Here is a 17,771-nt window from a genome sequence, read left to right as displayed (position 1 = left end):
TTCCTTCTTTTTTTATAAAATGTATCTACCATAAACAACAATAACTCTCATATTTCTCTATTATTTCCTTCTTTATTTCAGTGGTATTGTATTTTGTAGGTAAACGGTTCGTAACTCAAGGGTCTACTGAATGTATATATTTGCTTGACTGTGGACAGAGGCACACTTGAAGAAACAAACTCAGTCATACAGTCATATTAGTTTTAATGTTCATTTATTTGAAGCACCTAATATCAGTAAAACAAATGTCATATTCATGAATGTATTATTTTCCCCATTTTTCTCCCAATTTAGTCGTATTCAAATACCTGATCACATTTGCTTCCTCTACTGCTGCACACCTCCACTCATGACAACAGATTGCCGTAACTAACACTTGCGTCCTCTGATGCGTATACAGTAGCAGACTGCTGGTTGAAATAGAGATCTGTATAGCGCACAGAGAGTCATTCACTGATATCCATTATCCCCCGTTTCTGTGCAGTCGCCATTGAACAGCCATAAAAACTGTGCAAATTAGCACTTAGTACTGAAATGGTATTTAAATTGTATTTGTTAGCAAGCCAAATGGATATTATTGTATGGCCAGAAATAATAAGATGTTTTCACTTTGTACTGTACATTGTCATATCGATGCTGGTCATTTTAATAAGGGGGGGGGGGGGGGGGGGGGTGAACCCTAACGCTATGGTATAATCCTTTTGTTTTCCCCCACAAAATGAAAGTATTACTATAAATTTTAGGGATACAGTAGACCCTTGACCTGTGAACCGTTTACCATACAAACATTTTGGGTTACGAGCAATTTCTTTAATGTACGAACAAATTTTGGATTACGAACCGAAATTTGCACGTGAACAAAACACATGACGTCACGAACAAGTTGACTCGACCATCTCTCTCTCTATATACATATACACAGTGAGCGAACATTCGGACAGCGGACAGTGTTTTTCCGGTGTTTTCTTTATATTTTGTAAAATTCAGTATCAAAATGACCCCCAAAAAGTTGCAGAGAAAGCGTAGTGGTGAGAAAATGAACAAATCTACAGTATTACTATTAAAAAAAGAAGGAAATGTATTATGGTGTATAGTAAAGCACACGTACTGCACTGAAATATGATGTGTGTTTTATGTACAGTACAGTACTACTGTGTATTGTTGTTCATTATTGTTTATTACAGGAATGTGTATTCTATAATTTAGAATTTAAGGGAAATATACTTGTATTTATACCAAAAAAGACTATTTAAGACATTAGAAAGGTTAGGTAAGGGCGTGGTTTGGGAGGTCTGGCACTGATTAATTCTATTTACATTATTTGTTATGGGAAAAAAAGGTTTAACTTATCAACATTTTGACTTAAGAACTTCGGAAGACTTCGGAACCAATTAAATTCGTAAGTCAAGGGTCTACTGTACTTCAAAATCTAAGGAACAAATAATTCAGAATAATTTATTACATTAAATGCATGGTTTTCCTAGCTTTGGTCGTCAGTTGTAAACGCTGATGTGACCCAAACTGAAACCAAACTGTTCTTTATTAAACAAAGTTTTGATGTGGAAAAGCTTGAAACCACAAATCAGTTTCATAGTATACATCTGCTATCATTATTTGAGAAGACAATGCAGAGTCCCAGGCTGGCACTAGAGGCGTTCAGATAGGTCAGCCAAATTACTGTTTTCTTAAAGCCTTGCACACTACGCCAAAAATTCATTCACGCTAAGGATCGGGTCCCTTGACACAAACAGAGTAACGTAGTGTATGCTGTTAGATGGCGGGAGGATTGCCGGGAACTGTACATCGGGGAAACTAAACAGCCACTGGCTAAACGGATGGCCCAACATAGAAGATCTCCTTCTTTTGGCCAGGACTCCGCGGTTTACACTCACCTGCAAGCCAGCGGCCATTCATTTAATGATGACGATGTGCAGATCCTTGACGAGGAGGAACGCTGGTTTGAACGGGGAGTCAAAGAGGCCGTCTATGTGAAGAGGGAACGACCATCGCTGAACCGGGGAGGGGGCCTGAGAGTACATCTCTCACCATCTTACAACACCGTAGTAGGAGCTATACCCCAATCTTTGTGGATTTGTGTACCTGGATTATTGAGCATGCATCAACAGATTAAAGCCTTGCACTTAAATATCCCATAAATAACTTTTACATGCTTTATTATACAGTATTTATCATAACCACTTAACTAATGATAATGAAATGTCAACTTAATCTATCCAAAATAATGTATTGATTTTAATGTTATTATACTTTTACGTGTTTGTAGTTGCCTAAGGTCATCATTTGAAACACGGTGTGGAAACATCAGAAGAATGAGAATAAATTAACTCTAAAACTTTTGGGATGGCTCAACCGTGCTCGGTCAGCCCAGAAGTTTTATGGTTAATGCACCTGTCTTTTCTAAATGTTACTGGCAATATGATCATGTGAGAGAATTACAAGCTGCAACTGTCATCTAAGTTGGTTCAGAATATGCACCAATCACCTTTTTTAAGTTTACGCTGGGTAAGTGAAAAACGTATTTCTTTTTATTACTTTAAAACACCATGTTTAGGCACGTAAATTAGCATGTTCTACTAGATACACAAACATTAGGCCGGATTTACAGATACTAAATCTATATGCTGTGAGCAAATCAAATTCTTATGGGTTACAAGCTTCATACTGCAAGTTTGATCAGCGTCGCATACCAGAAGTCTCTCTGAAGCTCTTTTTGCTTTGGATGCTAAACAAAGTACACTTAAACCAATTGTGTTTACAAGTGAAAACTAAACAAATTAAATAAAATGTTACTACAACCCCAAATCAGTAAAAGTTGGGACAGTATGGAAAATGCAAATAATAAAAAAAACACAGTGTTCCTTACATTTACTTTGACTTATATTTGATTGCAGGCAGGATGAACCTGAGATATTTCATGTTTTATCTGCTCAACTTCATTTCATTTATTAATAAACATCCACTCCTGCATTTCAGGCCTGCAACACATTCAAAAAAGTTGGGACAGTGATGCATTTACCACTTTGTAATGTTGCCATTCCTTTTCACCACATTTAAAAATGTTTTGGCACTGAGAAGACCAAGTGATTTAGTGTTTCAGCTTTTATTTTGTCTCATTCTTCCTGCAAACACGTCTTAAGATGTGCAACAGTACGGGGTCGTCGTTGTCGCATTTTTAAATTAAAAATTCTCCACACATTCTCTATTGGGGACAGGTCAGGACTGCAGGCAGGCCAGTCCAGTACCCGTACCCTCTTCTTCCGCAACCATCCCTTTGTAATGTGTGCAGCATGTGGTTTTGCATTGTCTTGTTGAAAAATGCATGGATGTCCCTGGAAAAGATGGAAAAGTCTTGAAGGCAGCACGTGTTGCTCTTAGATCTCAGTGTACTTTTCTGCATTAATGCTGCCATCACAGAAGTGTAAATTACATTTGTCAAACACTGACACTGCCCCATACCATGACAGAACCTGGCTTTTGGACTTGTTGCTGATAACAGTCTGGATAATCCTTTTCGTTTGTGTGATGGTCCATCCTAGATGCCTCCAAGCCCAGAGAAGTCGACGCCGCTTCTTGACATGGTTAACATAAGGCTTTTTTTGCACAGTAAAGTTTTAAGTGATTACAATCACCTGTTTGGAATCACATCATTATTTAGTTTTTTCATCTCATTACTAGCCCTAAATTGCCCCTGTCCCGACTTTTTTTTAGAATGTGTTGCAGGTCTGAAATGCAGGAATGGAGGCATATTAACAAATGAAATGAAGTTGAGCAGACAAAACATCTTGGGTTCAAACTGTCTGCAATCAAATAAAAGTCAAAGTAAATGTAAGGAACACTGCATTTTATTTGCATTTTTCATACTGTCCCAACTTTTTTTTGATTTGGGGTGGTAATTTCACCGGTCCACAGGACAAATGTTATATGTGTTAATTTAGGTCAAAATATGTTTAAATGTAGTCAGCTGTAACCCAAATTGTAGCACAACCTCTGTGAAGCTTTGCACTATTTAGTTAAATAGAGCTGCTACACTAAAATCTACATAATAAAAGTAGTCATTATATTCTACGTTCTGCTACATGCTCAAATTAAAATAAATAGCTTATTTTTATTATTAATATTATTGTTATCTTGTTAAAATGAAACATAATGAATACATAAATAAATAAAATATAGGCTGCGTCCCATTTGTGCTTTGCATTAATGTTATTTACATGTTACATTTTCCTAGGGCAGTGGTAGCTTAGTGGTTAAGATGCTGGACTAGTAATCGTAAGGTTGCCGGTTCAAGCCTCACCGCCACCACTTTTGGGCTCTTGAGCAAGTCCTTAACCCTCAATTGCTCAAACTGCATTCAGTCATAATTGTAAGTCGCTTTGGATAAAAGCATCTGCTAAATGCTGAAAATGTAATGTAAAATGTAATCATATTACAGCACAAAATTGTAAAATACTGTTTACTTGTCGGTGTTTGTTAACTTATTGCTGCGCTACTTGTCGCAACATTATTGTCCAAAACAGATAATAGCTGTAGGCAGTAGCCATCATGCTGTGGCATCTCTCAGGCTTTGCAAATGTAGTATGTGTAAATCTGGCTTAAGAAGTTTTGACTAAAACTGCCACAGTAAAACAGCAGCACAAACTGAGGATTTGACGTCTCTGTGTCTGTGTGTACACATTTATTTATGTGTGCATGTGCTGCTTTATGTGTACGAGCTTTAAGTATGTGGTGTGCATGAGAGCAAGAGAGCGTTGGTGTGTCTGACTGAAAGATAGAAAGAGACAGAGCGAAGAGGAGAGAGAGTGAGAGAGAATGAGATGATGAAAAAAAATACACACAGGGTGACATGATGAGGATGGGTTAAGTGTTTTCTAAAGCTTGTGTCATTTGCTATGTTTTCTACTAGGTACATGTAATTCTTCGAGACTTCAATCAGATATACACTGTTCAGCCATAACATTAAAACCACCTCCTTGTTTCTACATTCACTGTCCATGTTATCAGCTCCACTTACCATATAGAAGCACTTTGTAGTTCTACAATGACTGACTGTAGTCCATCTATTTCTCTACATACCTTTTTAGCCCTCTTTCATTTTGTTTTTCAATGGTCAGGACCCAAACAGGACCACCACAGAGCAGGTATTATTTAGGTGGTGGATCATTCTCAGCACTGCACTGACACTGACATGGTGGTGGTGTGTTAGTGTGTGTTGTGCTGGTATGAGTGGATCAGACACAGCAACGCTGCTGGAGTTTTTACATACCGTGTCCACTCACTGTCCACTCTATTAGACACTCCTACCTAGTTGGTCCACCTTGTAGATGTAAAGTCAGAGATGATCGCTCATCTGTTGCTGCTGTTTGAGTTGGTCATCTTCTAGACCTTTATCAGTGGTCACAGGACACTGCCTATGGGGGATGTTGGCTGGATATATTTTTGGCTGGTGGACTATTCTCAGTCCAGCAGTGACTTATCCACTCTGTGTCTGATCCACTCATACCAGCACAACACACACTAACACACCACCACCATGTCAGTGTCACTGCAGTGCTGAGAATGATCCACCACCCAAATATTTCCTACTCTGTAGTGGTCCTGGGAGAGTCCTAACCATTGAAGAACAGCATGAAAGGGGGATAACAAAGCATGCAGAGAAACAGATAGACTACAGTCAGTAACTGTAGAGCTAGAAAGTGCTTTTGTATGGTAAGAGACAATGTGTGTAGAAACAAGGAGGTGGTTTTAATGTTATGGCTGATTGGTGTGTGTATATATATATATATATACTGTATATATATATACAGTGTATCACAAAAGTGAGTACACCCCTCACATTTCTGCAGATATTTAAGTATATCTTTTCATGGGACAACACTGACAAAATGACACTTTGACACAATGAAAAGTAGTCTGTGTGCAGCTTATATAACAGTGTAAATTTATTCTTCCCTCAAAATAACTCAATATACAGCCATTAATGTCTAAACCACCGGCAACAAAAGTGAGTACACCCCTTAGTGAAAGTTCCTGAAGTGTCAATATTTTGTGTGGCCACCATTATTTCCCAGAACTGCCTTAACTCTCCTGGGCATGGAGTTTACCAGAGCTTCACAGGTTGCCACTGGAATGCTTTTCCACTCCTCCATGACGACATCACAGAGCTGGCGGATATTCGAGACTTTGCGCTCCTCCACCTTCCGCTTGAGGATGCCCCAAAGATGTTCTATTGGGTTTAGGTCTGGAGACATGCTTGGCCAGTCCATCACCTTTACCCTCAGCCTCTTCAATAAAGCAGTGGTCGTCTTAGAGGTGTGTTTGGGGTCATTATCATGCTGGAACACTGCCCTGCGACCCAGTTTCCGGAGGGAGGGGATCATGCTCTGCTTCAGTATTTCACAGTACATATTGGAGTTCATGTGTCCCTCAATGAAATGTAACTCCCCAACACCTGCTGCACTCATGCAGCCCCAGACCATGGCATTCCAACCACCATGCTTGACTGTAGGCATGACACACTTATCTTTGTAATCCTCACCTGATTGCCGCCACACATGCTTGAGACCATCTGAACCAAACAAATTAATCTTGGTCTCATCAGACCATAGGACATGGTTCCAGTAATCCATGTCCTTTGTTGACATGTCTTCAGCAAACTGTTTGCGGGCTTTCTTGTGTAGAGATTTCAGAAGAGGCTTCCTTCTGGGGTGACAGCCATGCAGACCAATTTGATGTAGTGTGCGGCGTATGGTCTGAGCACTGACAGGCTGACCCCCCACCTTTTCAATCTCTGCAGCAATGCTGACAGCACTCCTGCGCCTATCTTTCAAAGACAGCAGTTGGATGTGACGCTGAGCACGTGCACTCAGCTTCTTTGGACGACCAACGCGAGGTCTGTTCTGAGTGGACCCTGCTCTTTAAAAACGCTGGATGATCTTGGCCACTGTGCTGCAGCTCAGTTTCAGGGTGTTGGCAATCTTCTTGTAGCCTTGGCCATCTTCATGTAGCGCAACAATTCGTCTTTTAAGATCCTCAGAGAGTTCTTTGCCATGAGGTGCCATGTTGGAACTTTCAGTGACCAGTATGAGAGAGTGTGAGAGATGTACTACTAAATTGAACACACCTGCTCCCTATGCACACCTGAGACCTAGTAACACTAACAAATCACATGACATTTTGGAGGGAAAATGACAAGCAGTGCTCAATTTGGACATTTAGGGGTGTAGTCTCTTGGGGTGTACTCACTTTTGTTGCCGGTGGTTTAGACATTAATGGCTGTATATTGAGTTATTTTGAGGGAAGAATAAATTTACACTGTTATATAAGCTGCACACAGACTACTTTTCATTGTGTCAAAGTGTCATTTTGTCAGTGTTGTCCCATGAAAAGATATACTTAAATATCTGCAGAAATGTGAGGGGTGTACTCACTTTTGTGATACACTGTATATATGTATATATAAATTTTTTCTTTACTTTTTATGTTTGACAAATGTAATAACATGTCTACTAATGCAGTTTGGCACCATGGCACATTTCTGAAAGCAAAGAGGTACAAGACAGAGTTTTAAAGTGTTGTAAAGCAGCATCAATGCCAATAATTGTTTCAAATGCTGCAAATCACAAAATCTCAGTATAAATCTTTCTCCTCATGTTCATTTCCCCTCAGAAACTGCATGATGTCTCAAACTCATCAAAGGCAAACTCCTCGGCACCCTGAATAATGTAGGGGTGGAAGTGACACTGCTGGATACAGCAAATACGGTCTAAGTAAGAAAGGGTGTTGTTGATGCTGCAGACAGAGTCTTGAATGACAAACAGTTTTGTCTGACTATGTTCTCAGACGGACTAAATTTGCTATTACAGTTGCTGCATTGCCAGTACCTCGAGCATAAGAAACAAAAATGTGAGTGCCGGCTGGAAGAGTAATCCTCCGTCGTGCTGCTGCGGGCCCTTATCAGATCTCCTTCATGTCCGGGTGGAATACGCTATAAAATAACTCGCAGAGGAAGGGATTTAGCAAACCATGCTGGAGAGCTCAGGGAAACTCTGAACAAAGATAAACAAATGCAATTTTAACAGGAAATTTGTATTCCATACTGAATATTATCTCTAATTGCCTAAAACAGTTATGCTTGTGACAATTTGGAGCACAGTTGTGTACTCTACATGGCTAAAGGTTTGGACATGACATAATACCTCCAGTAGGGTAATTGGCCAGCACATTTCTCCTTTAAGGTATGCAAAGCTGCATTTTATATAAATTGCGGCACCTCTTTGGGCAGATTTATATGTTCGAATAAAAGTGCTGACTGCCTCCTGCAGTGCACATGAACTCACAGAGATTTACTCACCTATGCCAGAGATCACTGTATTTATGCATTTTTAGTCTTCTGCTGCTGGGGATCCCAATTGCGTTCAAGAAGGGTATATTTGCCTGCTCCACGCCCCCTCTGATGCGTGCACAGCCCTGAACCCCTTCTTTTTTGTTCATACTATGGTGGAGTCGCATATGAGGTTCATCCACTTTGTACAGATGCCTCAGTCTGCTAACCAGGGTCCTTGCACAGCGTTTGAAAACCCCACTCACTTATTCCGGCCTTTTTTCACCCAGCAGACCTGGTGGCCAAATTTGTCTGCTGCAGGCACTGCCAATTGTGCCCTCTAGATGGCGTCCAGCTGACCGATAGCAGAGCCGAGATTCGAAACCAGGGTGCTCAGAATCTCAGCGCTGGTATGCTAGCGGAATATCCAGCTATGCCACCTGGGCACCGAAATTAACCTATTTTAACTATACAGCAAATGTTTTTCATTTCATCCCTTTAAATTCTGATTTAAATTCTGACTGTCCTGCATCAACACTGTCTCAGACATCGTGGTGTGAAACATTAGCACAGTTACCATATTAGCAATAATAAATGTGACACCATTAAAGAGAAATGGTCATGCAGTAAGAAACAGTATGAGCTGTTCTTATGTGACACTGTTTACAGAAAGCACATCGTCATCTATGGAAACCCAGGTTGACAGCGGGTTAGCAAGCATGTTAGTGATTGCTTGCGCAATAACTGTCTAGCTATTCAGCTGTAATCGTAGAAGGCAAGTTAAACAAATGCAGTACTCACTATATTGATTACTTTTACTCTTCTAATATGGTTTGGAATGTTTTACCACTCATTTCAAGGTGTTGCACTGCTTGCATAGATGTTCTTCATAGCAGTGACTTAAAACAAAGCATGGAAATGTTATGCCCTGTCAGACGCATGCTATCAATGTCATATGTCAACTAGATTACATCACATTGGAGGTTCTAACCAAGAGTTAAAGTGGCAGCATAAACTAAAAAGGTTGTCAGTTAGCCTTACTAGCAAAAGTACAGTTGATATTCTTTTTTGCCTTTTTTGATGAATGGTTGAAATGTCATTATTAACGGCACTAGCATTGTTATTATAAATAAATGATAATTAGTTTAAATAGTGCTTTTCAAAATCTCAAGGTTGCTGTTTGCTGACATTGCAAGCAAGCGAATTTGCTGCAAATTGGCTCACTGGACAGCTTGATTTAAGCTCAAGGATTTGGTTAAGCACAGAATCATCGGACGGTTAAAGGTCCTTGAGAAACTCACAAATGATGGTTAAGTAGTATGTTAGTTAAGAAGGAGCTAATGCATATTTTATTAGTAACTAGTAAAGATAGATAGATAGATAGATAGATAGATAGATAGATAGATAGATAGATAGATAGATAGATAGATAGATAGATAGATAGATAGATAGATAGATAGATAGATACTTTAATGATCCAGAATGAAATTAAAGATTTAAAGGAAATTAAAATTTCATCATGTGGCATTTAAGTAAAAAAAAAAAAAGCTTTAAACCTGCCAGTTTATTGCAAAACCAAATATAGTACATCTGTATAGAGTAAGTAAAGGATTGAAATGTCATTATTAACGGCACTAGCATTGTTATTATAAATAAATAATAATACGTTTAAATAGTGCTTTTCACAATCTCAAGGTTGCTTTATAAAAGACGGGGTAACACCCTAACTGACAGTAGGAAGATGGAAAAATGGATTAAAATGGAATGTCTTCAAGAAAGACTTAAAAGAGGAAACAGAAGAAATAGAACAGTGATGAAGAGATTGGGGCAAGACATTCCAGAGCTTAGGGGCTGTAGCACTAAAGGAAAGGAAAGTCTAGTATAAGGAACAGTTAGAAACAAACCTGCCACCTACAGCATTTTTGCTCAAAAATACCCAAATGTGGTGTCTCCCTGTTACGTTTTCATGCATGTCTTTTTATGCAGATTATAAGTATTGTACATTTCATACATGTGAAGTGGATATTTTTGCTGGCCCCTGAAATGCTAAGATCCCAAGTTGACAGCAAGTTAGCAAGCATATTAGTGATTGCTTGCACGATTGCCATCCAGCAATTCAGCTATAGTCATAGAAATCACTATATTGATTACTTTGACTTCCCCTTTCAATGTATTGCACTGCTTACATAGCAGTGGCTTAAAACAAAGCAGATACATTTTTTATGCCCCGTCAGACACATGCTATCTGTGTCACATGTCAACTGTAGTTGTGCCAGTAAGGATAACTGACAACCTTTTTAGTTTATGCTGCCACTTTAACTCTTGGTTAGAATTGCCAATGTGAGGTAATCTAGTTAATATTCTTCAGCCTTTTTTGGTAAATGATTGTAAATGGTTGAAATGCTATTATTATAGGCACTGACATTGTAATAATAAATAAATAATAATAAGTTTATATTGTGCTTTTCACAATCTCAAGGTTATTTGCTTTACAAAAAAGGGGTAACACCCTAACTGACAGTAGGAAGATGGAAAAATGGATTAAAATGGAATGTCTTCAAGAAAGACTTAAAAGAGGAAACAGAAGAAATAGAACAGTGATGAAGAGATTGGGGCAAGACATTCCAGAGCTTAGGGGCTGTAGCACTAAAGGAAAGGAAAGTCTAGTATAAGGAACAGTTAGAAACAAACCTGCCACCTACAGCATTTTTGCTCAAAAATACCCAAATGTGGTGTCTCCCTGTTACGTTTTCATGCATGTCTTTTTATGCAGATTATAAGTATTGTACATTTCATACATGTGAAGTGGATATTTTTGCTGGCCCCTGAAATGCTAAGATCCCAAGTTGACAGCAAGTTAGCAAGCATATTAGTGATTGCTTGCACGATTGCCATCCAGCAATTCAGCTATAGTCATAGAAATCACTATATTGATTACTTTGACTTCCCCTTTCAATGTATTGCACTGCTTACATAGCAGTGGCTTAAAACAAAGCAGATACATTTTTTATGCCCCGTCAGACACATGCTATCTGTGTCACATGTCAACTGTAGTTGTGCCAGTAAGGATAACTGACAACCTTTTTAGTTTATGCTGCCACTTTAACTCTTGGTTAGAATTGCCAATGTGAGGTAATCTAGTTAATATTCTTCAGCCTTTTTTGGTAAATTATTGTAAATGGTTGAAATGCTATTATTATAGGCACTGACATTGTAATAATAAATAAATAATAATAAGTTTATATTGTGCTTTTCACAATCTCAAGGTTATTTGCTTTACAAAAAAGGGGTAACACCCTAACTGACAGTAGGAAGACAGAAAAAATTGATTGAAATGGAATGTCTTCAAGAGAGACTTAAAAGAGGAAACAGAAAACCAGTCACAAAGAGAGTGACAAAGAGATTGGGGCAAGATGTTACAAAGCTTAGGGCCGGTGTCACTAAAATATCTGCCTCCCACTGAGAAGAGTCTAGTATGAGGAACAGTAAGTAAACCTGCTACCTACAGAATTTTTGCTTAAAAATACCCAAATGTGGTGGCTCCCTGTTACATTCCCATGCTTACGTTAGTCATTTTATGCAGATTATAAGTATTGTACATTCCATACATGTGAAGTGGATATTTGGCCTTTGGAATGCATAGATGCCAAATTATGACCCATACAAAGCAAGCTAACAATCAATGATTTCTGCTAATCTGTGTGTCTTTTAGCCAAGGTCATCTTGTTCAGAATCTTAACTGACCAGAAAACTGTAGCATAGTAAATATCACTGCTTTATTTAATAATAAGTCTAAAAAGGAATCCCACCTGGACACAGGTACTGCACCAGTACTCTGGAGTGTGGTTGCCATATACGAAAGCTCTCTGTGTCACTCTCCTCGCTCTAACAGGAACATAATCAATTGTGTGATCAGTCAAGTTTTCACCAGGATGACCCCAATTCTCCTAAACTGATAAAAACGCCCAGCTTTATCACCACCCAGCTGTGTACATGTTTCCTCATTCACATCTTATCTCTTCAGACTGCCCTTGCTCAAGTTTTTTTATCCTTCTTCGCTCCGAGGCTTAGATGACCTGAGAAAACAGAAGGTCAGTGTAATTGGATCAGAGTGACAGCTAAATGGGCTTTGTTTTGTGGGCAGCTTAAACAGCATCTCTGTTAGACTTTGGCTGCCTCCTGTTCTACTGCTTTATTTTTTATTTTCTGAAATGTCTGTGTATGCATGCCCAGAGACTCGTCCTGCGAGTGGTGTGGGTTTGCAGTCCCATATATCTTGGCAAGGTTGCTGTTTGCTGGACTCAGGTTGACATTGCAAGCAAGCAAATTTGCTGCAGATTGGCTCACTGGACAGCTTGATTTAAGCTCAAGGATTCAGTTAAGCACAGAATCATGGGATGGTTAAAGGTCCTTGAAAAACTCACAAATGATGGTTAGGTAGTTTGTCAGGCAAGAAGGGGCTGATGCATATTTTTATTAGAAACTAGTAACTACTGTCAGAATAATGTTAATATAATATAATAGATTATAGCTAGATAGAGAGCTAGATTTAGACAGAGACAGACAGGCAGGCAGACAGACAGACAGACAGATAGATACTTCATTGATCCCGCAGGAAATTACAATTCAACAAGCCATCATGTGGCATTTAAGTAATTAGTAAAAAACAAAACAAATATAATACATCTATACAGAGTAAGCCTATAGCAATGTTAAGCTAGTAGCCGTTAGCTTAAGGCTTTTATTGTTGTGGTTATGTTGTTATATTGTATTATGACAGGTTGGCCTTACATTAAATAAATCACTGTATTGGTTTATATATTATTTAAACTTTAGATTTAACTAACCATCATGTGGCATTTGAATAATTAGTAAAAAAAAAAAAAAAAAAAAACACTACAAACTTGCCAGTTTATTTCTAAATAAATATAGTATGCCAATACAAAGTAAGCCTATTACAATGTTAAGCTAGTACCCGGCTTATATTACCCGCACAGTATTGTGGTTATGTTGTATGGTTATGACAGGTTGGCTTCATATTAAATAAATTACTGCATTGGTTTATATATTATTTAAACTTTAGATTTAACAAGCCATCATATAACATTTGAATTATTAGTACAAAAAACCCTAAAACACGCCAGTTTATTTCAAAACAAAATACACTGATCAGACATAACATTATGACCACCTTCCTAATATTGTGTTGGTCCACCTTTTGCTGCCAAAACAGCCCTGCAACTGTGATGCACTGTGTATTCTGACACCTTTCTATCAAAACCAGCATTAACTTCTTCAGCCATTTAATCTACAGTAGCTCGTCTGTTGGATTGGACCACACGGGCCATCCTTTGCTTCCCACATGCTTCAATGAGCCTTGGCCGCCCATGACCCTGTCGCCGGTTTACCACTGTTCCTTTCTTGGACCACTTTTGATAGATACTGACCACTGCAGACCGGGAACACCCCACAAGAGCTGCAGTTATGGAGACACTCTGACCCAGTCATCTAGCCATCACAATTCGGCCCGTGTCAAACTTGCTCAAATCCTTACGCTTGAACATTTTTTCTGCTTGTAACACATCAACTTTGAGGATAAAATGTGCACTTGCTGCCTAATATATCCCACCTACTAACAGGTGCTGTGATGAAAATATATTTAGTGTTATTCACTTCACCTATCAGTGGTTATAATGCCGCTTATATTACCTGCACGGTATTGCGGTTATGTTGTATTATGATAGGTTGGCCTTACATTAAATAAATCACTGTAAATAAAATATAAAAATAGTAACCTTTTAACTCTGGGTTATTTTTATCTACATAGAATCCAGGTTGTTTTGATATACTTTCATTTCATTGGCTGGAAGAACCAATCAGTGCAAGTAAATCTGTCCTCTGGGCTACTAAACGATTCGTCCTGAACTAAATAATGTATTAGCATACATAAATAGTTTAAATGGTTTAGATAAACAGTTCAGATTTACTTTTTGAAGTGGTATTTACTTTTCAGTAGTTAATTTAATTTGTTTTTCAATTTTTCATTGTAGCAAAAAAATGACATTGCACTCAAACATGTTCTTGATTACTTACTCTCGAGCTTTTGATTACTTACTCTTGTCTTGCTCTCAGACTCAAGATCCCTTCTAATTTTTCCACTCCAGCACAAACTAAATCAGGTCATGATGCTTAATTGTAGCCCAATCAACCTTTACTAATGCAATGTCACTTTTGTTTAATATGAATAAATGAGAAATCTTTTTTCTGCTGGAGAGAAGTACAGAGGGAGAGTACGAGTGGCGCGCCGAGCTGACGGGACCGACTCCTTCGATCTGCCACATTTTAATAGACTCGGAAGATTATCTGGATTATTTGATTTCTGTGTGGATAGAGTGATTCAGATTGCATCGATTAAATTACAGTGCCAATTGCCTTGGATGTGAGTGTGTCAACATGTGCAGTTCTCTGGGGGAATGAAGAGGAAGAGATTATGGTCAAAGGGAATGAGCTGCTTATATTAGAATTTCATGAGGAATTAAAAGCTCTGCAGCATGGAAGTGCCTGGTTTAAATAACTCTAACATACTTAATGAACACAAATTTATTTACCCTTCGAAACTGACTAATCCACTAAAACACTGACTGAAAGTGATAGACACTTAAATAATTTTTTATGTGAATAAATGGGTTGTTTTTTATGTGAATAGTTACTATTAATGATAACCTGTCTCTCTTTTATGTCTCTTTAGGTGGACCAATCATTCAACCTATTTGTGACTACCTTACTTTATCTCCTGTTTTTAAATGTGTGTTCTCTGTTGGCTGTCGCAGGTTTAGCCCCTACGAATGGTATAACCCCCACCCGTGCAACCCTGACTCGGACGTTGTGGAAAACAATTTCACCCTGCTTAATAGTTTCTGGTTCGGAGTTGGAGCTCTCATGCAGCAAGGTAGACGCCTCTGCTTGCCCATCTTAAGCACATGTCCCACTTTTTGCTGGGGGTACAAAATGCACTTGTCAGGCCCTCATCCCTGCATGGGTGCCTCTGTGCATGTAGGTAAATGCAGACTGGTTGCTGGTCTGTGGTATGGTGATGGTGAATGTGTTAAGAGATTAATGTGGATTGAGGAGAGTTAATTATGCATGCTAATTATAGTAATTATTATTATTATCAGAGCCGCCCAGAGCAGGTAAGTCTAATCTAATGCAACAGAATAAGTAAAGGTATCTTGGTCTAATCCAGTTTGCAGTTGAGTTTCTCCTGACAAAAGCCTGATGCCACATCTTTTGCATTACATGATGCCGCTTTGTTAAATTGAATGAAACTAATATGGTCCTAATGTAATAACAAACATGACGTTCTGCATGTTTGCGCCTCTTTCTGCTTTTTGAGAGCATATGTGGTTTTTTTTTTACTGAAACAACGCTACAATCAGAAGCATTAATAGCTAACAGAATCTGCTAACCATACAGCATGGTTATTCTGTGGATTTGCATTGCATTTTCGTCACTGGACTGGATTCCTTTTTTTAACTATAATGGTTTGAGATATTAGTGTCAGTGATCTGAAGAAAACAATAGTAACTGAATGCAGTAAATTCGGAAATATACACCGATTAGCCATAACATTAAAACCACCTTCTTGTTTCTACACTCACTGTCCATTTTATCAGCTCCACTTACCATATAGAAACACTTTGTAGTTCTACAATTACTGACTGTAGTCCATCTATTTCTCTACATACCTTTTTAGCCTGCTTTCACTTTGTTCTTCAATGGTCAGGACCCCTACAGAGCAGGTATTATTTAGGTGGTGGATCATTCTCAGCACTGCAGAGACACTGACATGGTGGTGGTGTGTTAATGTGTGTTGTGCTGGTATGAGTGGATCAGAAACAGCAGCGCTGCTGGAGTTTTTAAATACCGTGTCCACTCACTGTCCACTCTATTAGACACTCCTACCTAGTTGGTCCACCTTGTAGATGTAAAGTCAGAGACGATCGCTCATCTGTTGCTGCTGTTTGAGTTGGTCATCTTTTAGACCTTCATCAGTGGTCACAGGACGCTGCCCACGGGGCGCTGTTGGCTGGATATATTTTTGGTTGGTGGACTATTCTCAGTCCAGCAGTGACAGTGAGGTGTTTAAAAACTCCATTAGCATTGCTGTGTCTTATCCACTCATACCAGCACAACACACACTAACACACCACCACCATGTCAGTGTCACTGCAGTGCTGAGAATGATCCACCACCTAAATAATACCTGCTCTGTGGTGGTCCTGGGAGAGTCCTGACCATTAAAGAACAGCATAAAAAGGGGGCTAACAAAGCATGCAGAGAAACAGATGGACTACAGTCAGTAATTGTAGAACTTCAAAGTGCTTCTATATGGTAAGTGAAGCCAATAAAATGTACAGTGAGTGTAGAAACAAGGAGGTGGTTTTAATGTTATGGCTGATCAGTGCAACAGGGTTATATGTTGCTTTTTTAACAGTAGACAAAGGATGCAGACTATGATATGATACAGCTGAAAACATACAGTAGTTTGAAATGATGTCACCCGCATGTGAAAATCAGCATGAAGCATTATTGTCATTTTGGTTTAACATGAACTTGGCTTGTTTACATGAGCCTTAATCAAGAAACAACCGCTCTAAATCTTTATTAATTGTTTTGACACTGTAGTTATTGATAATGTTTGGTGACAACTTGTCAAAATGCCCATAAAATCTTTAAACGTTTCCTCTGAGAGACTTGAATGACTTCTGAGTTCATTTATACTGTCGTGTTGGTTGTGAACCATGTCAGTGTGTGCTGTTTAGAAGATGTGGCTTCAGGCTAAAGAACCAGGGACAGATTTGTGCTGTTTGCATGACATGTTTACACCGAGTGAAAAGTCCTACACTGTATAGAGGCTCCCCTGCTCGCGGCCTGCTGGCCCCCAGAAAACTGTGGGATGTGGTGTTTGGACATGACGTTACCTTGAGTACATGACACTCAGCCCCAGCCAGGGGCTAATCCTCTGGCCTGGTAGGATTAGAATTGTTCTTAAGGTCCAGTGGGGTAAGGTCTAAAATAAATATGTCCTAACTTCCCTGACCTCTGTGTCACCCCAGTGTCTGTTCTTTTTATGTTACTGTTTGTTTGTCTGAGTCATGTTGTCAGTACATAGTGTGAGCTGCAGGGTACCTTTGGAAGTAATGATGTGGTTTGATGAATCATGACTTGCTGAAGACTGTTTTAAATAGAAGTTGCACAATATGGCCAAAAGTATGTGGACACCTGATCATGATCTGGTTTGACACCCCAATTCAAAACCACATTTTAGAACTATAGCAGCCTTCAGTGTTTAACTGATAATTTGTTTCACTTTTAAAGAGCATTTTTGACGTTTGGCACTAATAGACAGAAAGGCCAGGCTCACAGTTGA

At 38.9% G+C, this 17,771-nt stretch overlaps 1 protein-coding gene across 1 annotated transcript in view; it reads left to right on the top strand.

The window, feature by feature from the left end:
* Nucleotides 1–17,771, top strand: part of grik2 (glutamate receptor, ionotropic, kainate 2) — a 289,146-nt gene that overhangs the window by 211,378 nt on the left and 59,997 nt on the right. Inside the window, exon 12 of the mRNA XM_062991399.1 lies at nt 15,172–15,290. Within this exon, the coding sequence (XP_062847469.1) occupies nt 15,172–15,290 (119 nt within the window). The remainder of the gene's footprint in view (nt 1–15,171; nt 15,291–17,771) is intronic.

The sequence above is a fragment of the Trichomycterus rosablanca genome, chromosome 3 (genome assembly GCF_030014385.1).
Source record: "Trichomycterus rosablanca isolate fTriRos1 chromosome 3, fTriRos1.hap1, whole genome shotgun sequence".
Lineage (NCBI taxonomy): Eukaryota > Metazoa > Chordata > Actinopteri > Siluriformes > Trichomycteridae > Trichomycterus > Trichomycterus rosablanca.
The sequence above is the reverse complement of the archived record's forward strand: the minus strand, read 5'-3'. Positions and strand labels throughout refer to the sequence as shown.